General features: G+C 43.7%; 1 protein-coding gene across 1 annotated transcript; it reads right to left on the reverse strand.

Moving 5' to 3' along the window:
• Positions 1-1,230: 1,230 nt before the first annotated feature.
• gmnc (geminin coiled-coil domain containing) lies at positions 1,231-5,366 on the reverse strand. Its single transcript, XM_062386335.1, has 5 exons — positions 5,110-5,366; positions 4,083-4,247; positions 3,201-3,286; positions 2,980-3,096; positions 1,231-2,679 (listed from the first exon to the last, which is right to left on the reverse strand). The coding sequence occupies exons 2-5, from the start codon at positions 4,168-4,170 to the stop codon at positions 1,678-1,680; spliced, it is 1,293 nt and encodes a 430-aa protein (XP_062242319.1). The 5' UTR covers positions 4,171-4,247; positions 5,110-5,366; the 3' UTR covers positions 1,231-1,677.
• Positions 5,367-6,911: the final 1,545 nt, after the last annotated feature.

The raw sequence follows: 6,911 nt of genomic DNA on the forward strand, positions 1-6,911 counted from the left end.
AAATGAGGAATGTGCAGCATCTTGTTTCAGGACTTTGAAAAGATTGTGACAGAAACTCTCTGTTGTGAAGAAAGAACCGAACCAGAGGAAACGTTCTGTCCGTTGTCGTCACATTACACAACGTTTGTCTCGTCTTTGTCGTAAAACGTTTCAAGTTTTCACACAGCTTCTCTTTACTGTTGTTTTACTAAACATTTTTCTTTATTCTCATAAAATTATGACTTATTCCTCTTGAGATTACTACAATTACACAATTCTAAATTATTTGTATTATACAATTATTGTGTAATTTTACTTTTTGTTAAAGAAAGGCACATTGTGTCTGTTTCAAATCACACATCTACCTCTCCCAAAGTTCAACCAATCAGCGGCAGCTTTAACATTCTGTTTGAAACTTACTTACATTAAAGTAATATGTTGAAACCTCATAACTTGAAAATAACCTGATAACAACCTGTTAATAACATGACAGTCGGATCTTCTCTTCTTTTGGTTTGAAGCAGTTTTCACTTTGTGGAACTGTTTTGGAAACAAATCCCTGTTTTAGATTTTGTGTACTCTTACCATGGTTGTCGGGTCCGACCGGATCGAGAACCGGTTCCAAACATCGGTGACAATCTTCATAAATCTCATAAATCTGTTTTTTTAAGTAAATTCATTAGAAGCCAAACATACAGAGACATTTTCTTCTTTCCAACTAAAATAAACACAACTTCCACTTAGTAACATTTTTCTTTGTTTGAGGTTTATTGGCAGTTTAGTAAAGAGATAATTTGCACATTACTGCCACCAAGTGGTCTGGAGTTGCAGTTTCATAGATTAAATAACATGTAAACAAACTTAAAGGCAGCTGTGTTCATTTTAACCAGGGGTCACTGGGAGTCCAGAGTTTTTATAATAACATTAAAAGCAGTGCTGCATTAGAATCAATGATCTTTATATTTATTTGAGCAGCTGGCGACATTTTCTTCTCTAGATATAAACAGTAAATTTCACTTCAGGAAAATTTAAGAAATCAGATTTGTTTTTCAGATCTATTTAATCCCCTGAAACCCTTTCTGGTCACTTCTTATGTTTTCTACATTTGTGCATCAAAGTATAAAAAGTATTAAATTGAAAAATAGGCCTACTCTTACAAAGTTATTTCTTTCAATCTGATTAGTAAACTCTTTCCCTCTGCTGTTACAGCCTCTTGCCAGTAGGCGGCCCTCCTGCCCGACCCCACCTCGTTGTTTTTAACGTAACATGCTGTGAATTAACTTCTTATCTAAAACGTAAACTGATCCGTATCCTCACAGAGTGACTGTCAATCCTACATCAAGCTGGTTATTCTTGTTCCACAGTTTAACAAACACTTTTCTTACTAGATGACATTGAACAAAATGCACCACAACCTTTTTTAAATCTGAATGAGATCCATTCAGTTTCACGAGCAGAAGGCAGATAATCCGAAGCTCCATCAGAAGCACCTGACGGGACTGAAGTGTTCTTTAAGGTCTTTATTTGCTTCTCAGTTTGTTGTGTAAAGTCAGAACCTCCAGATCCGGACAGAAGTAGGAAGTCAGCAACAAGTTCAAGAAACTGAAATCTGGACGGTTCTGGACGTGTCTTCAGGGACCAACGAGAGGGGACGTGGAGTTTCCTCAAAGTCTCTTTGGTGGATAGTGACCCAGCCTCCTAGGGTCCCTGTCTGGGCAGCCAGGTGAAGTTCCACGTTCCGTCTGTGTCCTTTGAGACGAAGGCTTGTCCCTGAGGGAAGCTGTGGGTCTTGACGCTGCTGGACGGACTGAGAGACATAGTGAAGGCCAAATCTGTCCGGCCGCGCGGCGTCTGTGGCGCGGTGGCAGGCGGACAGCCCGCTGGCGGACGTGTTGGGCTGCAGCCTGGAGCTGGAGGACAGGGTCGGTTCTGGACTGGACTTGAAGTTGAAACAGGTGAAAAAATTATTATTTCTACTGGTGGACCGAACTGGTTTGTGCCCTCTGATGGTGTCAGGCTGTCTTCCGGTGAAGACCAGTATGCTGGACAGTGGGCTGGGTGTCCCTCTAGAGACTGAGCTCCACTGGAGGCAGTGATGGAGCAGATCTCTGCTCGGTCCGGTGACTCGGGGAAGTTCTCTGTTGTACCCGGGGACTGGAAGCTGGTTAGTGTATCGTGGCTCCTGGACACAGCTGCAGTGAGGTCAGAGCGCTGACTTGGAGAAGTTGTGCAGTTCTGAGATGACTCGGCAGGATATCCACAGTTTGCTCCTTGGCTTCTGGCAGCATGGTACCTGTAGTCTGGGTGGAGGGTGGAGCTCTGGCTGTGGGCAGAGGAGTGTGTCCCAGCTGGAGGGCTCAGAGAGTTCAGAGTGTATCCAGAGGACGAGGAAGACGTGGCATCAAAACCTGACCTTCTGAGGCTGTGTCCCGGTGAGGACAAGGACTCGTTGGACGTATCGATGGTGTCTCTGTCCTTCAGTCCCAGTGTTCTTAGAACCCACAGGTCCAGATTTGGTTCTGAGAAGACGGCAGAGGTTTGGGAGGACACTGAGCTGAGCTCCTCGGTGAGGTTCCTGCAGACCCTCTTGCTGACCTGCGGAGACGCTGCGAGCTGATGTCCACGGGCCTGGAACCATTCTTCATCACTGACGTACATCAGGTTTCTCTTGAGGTTTCTCCTCCCATCAGCTCTAAGCTTCTGTTGAGGGAACACGGAGAGAGGGAGCTCGTGAACACACCTCACTGTCTTTATCAATGACTTTATTACAGAAAGTGTTTCTGCTTCAGTTCCTGTATGGAAATCAACTGAGGGTTAAATAACACTAAATAAAGATGGACGACACTTCTCTACTTCCTCCCTAGATATTAACAGAAACCAGGATAGTTGGTGCATTTAGGATCGAATGGGAAACTCCAGAACCAAAGACTTCAAACAAATAGATGAGATTATAACGTGTGATTGATTGATTGATCGACTGATGTCATTAATAAAGTTTACTTTAGCTTGCTCCTCCAGTTTCCTGACGAACGAGGAGCTGAGGAACTCTCTGAGCTTGTTGTTCTCCTCCTGCAGTCGCAGCAGCTCCTCCTCCCTCTGCAGCAGGACGTCCCGCAGCTGGACACACAGGGACACATTAACCACACACTCATGAGAGAACGACAAGTTAACACAAAGCAGGTCGACACTGCTCATGTGATGTAAACAGGAAGGAGATGGACCTGTTTGTTTCTCTGGATGTGAGGCGACAGCTGCTCCGTCCACATCCGTCCAGCAGGGGGCGAGCAGCTGAAGACACAGTGAGACTCTGACACACAAACACACAGAGAGAGAATAAAACGCTGCTTCTAGAATCTCTTACGTACGATTACACATCATCCATCTGCTGTCTGCATGTGCAGCATCTAGTGGCCATCAGAGGGACTGCACCTCGTCAGCAGAAACCAGATCATATTTCAGAGACACTGGATGAATTGAAGTCTCTGAGCAAAGCGACAGGGAGAAGATTAAAAGATGAATCTTCATAAATAAACGGTCGTGGATCCAGAGACAGATCCGTCCCGCGGAGACTCTGCTGAACGTGGCCTCAGAAACACTGAGCTCTGATTGGCTGGTTTCATGTTGTTGAGTGTGTTATGCTTTAAATGTTAGAAGTTTAATAATTAACAGCTGCTGCAACATGAACGCTCACAAATGTATTAAAGGAACAATTTATTCTATGAGTTACGATGTTTAGATCGATGGCACTTAGCTTAGCTTAGCTTTCAAGACACACTTAGCTTAGCTTAGCTTAGCTTTCAAGACACTTAGCTTAGCTTATGAAAATTTATTTCAATGAACTCTGGTCTAAAGCAGCTGAAATATGAAACGGCTGCATATTAATTATAGCAATGAAAATGAATTTTGTATAACGGGAACTTATGACAATATCTTTTAACTGTAAATGCAATTTTTAATAAACTGTAACTTATGACTGTATGTTACAACTGTCACTAACTTGTACCTCAAACTACTAGTGTAACTTGTGACTAGAACTTACAACTGGAACTTATAACAGTATCTTATAACGTGTAACTGTGTGTGTGTTGTATGACTGGACTCACCCCACTCGGGCGCTGGTGCCTGCTTCTTCTCTCTGAGGTCGCTGAGGTCACAGGGGTCATGGGCCCAAACTGGGGCCAGGGTTTCCATGGAAACGTCAACAATGTCGGGCCAAGGGCCGAGTCCTGGAGCGATGAAGAGGAGGAGGAGGAGGAGGAGGAGGGTCCCTACAGAGAGAGTCGGTGTGTGAATGAAGGGACTTTGTGTGTGTTTTTGTGTGTGCGGGTATGAACGGAGTGTGTGCGTGTGTGAAGGATGTGTGTGTGTGTGTGTGTGTGTGTGAAGGCAGTGTGTTTGTGAAGTGAAGGGAGTGTGTGTGTGTGTTTGTGGTTGTTGATATGGTGATGATCAACACTTCACTCACATATTCAGACTCTTCTCTTTCTAACATTGACATATTCAGTGACATTAAACACCACGTGACCAAAAGTATGTGGACGCCTCGGACTCCTTCAGACACGTCAGGTCATTCTGATGCGGCCCTAGCCGGCTCCTGATTGGCTCGGACTTGAGGAGAAGTTCTGAGAGTTGGAACCGGGCTCACACCGGGTGTCCTTCTACTTTGGGTCTCACGCTGGATTTAAATGAAATAACTCAAACGTTTGAATAATTCAAACAACAAATAAATAAGATTCTTCAGCTATATTATATTTTATCTATTTACCCTCACACTAGTTCTTATTGTCATTTATCTATTTATTTATTACTTTTATGATTCTTCTCTTTGCTGCTGTAACAAGTCACCTCATTATCTTATCTTAATTAATCTAATCTCATCTAAACATATGTGATCATATATCTTGTCTTTTATATTTGACATAATACATGATATATATAACAAAGTAAATGTATCAGGATGCTCAAACCATCTGCAGTGAAATAATTACAGCTTTTTAATCAATTTAATTTCTTACCGTCACGTGCTGTTTTTTACTACGTGAATGTTTTATCGGGTGAATCCCCCTGACTGAGCTAAAGGGCTTCGAACCGAACGCTGTCACCAGGATGAGAAGAACCGTGGGAACTCACCGAGACGCAGCTTGTGCAGAAATCCTCGTCTCGCGCTGCACGTGTTGCGTCAGGCTGTGCGTAAAAGCGCGCTGCGGAGATTCCAAGTACCAAAGCTGCAACAGGAAAAGGAAAACAATGGAAGCAGGTTTCTGTTGATGCTAAAGGAACGAGGCAGAACCGTCCAGCTCCTGAAGGAGAAGAAGAAGAAGAAGAAGAGGAGGTGAGGAGGAGAAACGCTCCTGAAGGATCCGAGTGTTTGACATAGAGACGTGAAGGAAAAGCTCCGGCAGCACAGACAGGTGTGTGTGTGTGTGTGTGTGTGTGTGTGTGTGTGGACACATCCCTCTGTCCAATCAGCTTTCTGGTCTCAGATGATGACGCAGTGAGTTGAGTCGCTCAGGTGAAGAAGCGGAGTTCACTTCCTTTTGCTTTATTCAGTTCACATTATATAATAAATATAAAATATACAGACAAATATTTATTCTCAAATAAATCATCATGACTCAAATACAAACTGCAGCTTCTATCTATTTACCCTAACCCTTCTGTTATTTATCTCTCTTAAATTATGCTATTTCATCTCTCTAATAATAATTAATTAATCAAATTTGTTTTGTGTTGTATCAGCCAGATCCAAAAAAGATAAATATAAATATACAATATTCTTGAAGCCATTTGACAATATGTTGATATGATAAAAATGATTTCCTCATTGTGTATGAATAAATTCAGAATGTTCAAAATCATTTGAGCAATAAAACTAATGAAGTTTAGAGATAAAATATTCATAAAATTCATTTTATTGTTAGGGAAATTGTGAAGAAACGAAGAAGAAGAAGAAGAAGAAGAAATCAAGATGGACAACACGTCTACAGAACCATTTTTTACAAACATTTAACTTCTGCTTATTTTTTAAAAGTTTGGTCGATGTCCCATCTGCTAACATGGAGGAGGAGGGTTTGACCTGTACTATAGCCAGACACCAGGGGGCGTCACCTGAGGAGAAATAACATGTCTATGTTGAAGTTTCGACTGTGTGTGTTGATACTACACACACACACACACACACACACACACACACACACACACACACACAGTTAGCAGGTCAGTTAAACTAACACTTACCACAAACTGAGACTGTGGAGGAGATAAGAGGAGTAGAGAAGAGAGGGAGACAAGAGAAGGAGGAGAGGACGAGAGAAGATAAGGTGTAGAGGAAGAGAGAAGTGAAGGAGGCGAGGAGGAGAGAAGTGAGAGAGAAGAGGATGAGCGAGGAGACGAGGAGAGAGGTGAAGGAGGAGAGGAGGAGAGAAGTGAAGGAGGAGAGGAGGAGAGAGGAGAGGAGGAAAGAGGTGAAGGAGGAGAGGAGGAGAGAGGAGAGGAGGAAAGAGGTGAAGGAGGAGAGAGGTGAAGGAGAAGAGAAGTGAAGGAGGAGAGATGAGAGGAAGAGAGGAGGAGAGAAGTGAAGGAGGAGAGGAGGAGAGAGGAGAGGAGGAGAGGAGTGAAGGAGGAGAGGAGGAGAGGTGAAGGAGGAGAGGACGAGAGAAGTGCAGGAGGTGAGGTGGAGAGAGGTTAAGGAGGAGAGAAGTGAAGGAGGAGAGGAGGAGAGAGGATAGGAGGAGAGAAGTGAAGGAGGAGAGGAGGAGAGAGGATAGGAGGAGAGAAGTGAAGGAGGAGAGAAGTGAAGGAGGAGAGGAGGAGAGAGGATAGGAGGAGAGAAGTGAAGGAGGAGAGGAGGAGAGAGGATAGGAGGAGAGAAGTGAAGGAGGAGAGAAGTGAAGGAGGAGAGGAGGAGAGAGGATAGGAGGAGAGAAGTGAAG

The sequence above is a fragment of the Platichthys flesus genome, chromosome 4 (assembly GCF_949316205.1).
Source record: "Platichthys flesus chromosome 4, fPlaFle2.1, whole genome shotgun sequence".
Lineage (NCBI taxonomy): Eukaryota > Metazoa > Chordata > Actinopteri > Pleuronectiformes > Pleuronectidae > Platichthys > Platichthys flesus.

Excerpts from the sequence above, each read along its gene's own strand:
- gmnc (XM_062386335.1), bottom strand. The coding sequence starts at position 4,170 with ATGGAAACCCTGGCCCCAGTTTGGGCCCATGACCCCTGTGACCTCAGC. Across the intron at positions 3,287-4,082 it reads GGCACCAGCGCCCGAGTGGG|AGTCTCACTGTGTCTTCAGC; the intron begins GTGAGTCCAGTC and ends TTTGTGTGTCAG. Across the intron at positions 3,097-3,200 it reads ACATCCAGAGAAACAAACAG|CTGCGGGACGTCCTGCTGCA; the intron begins GTCCATCTCCTT and ends CTGTGTGTCCAG.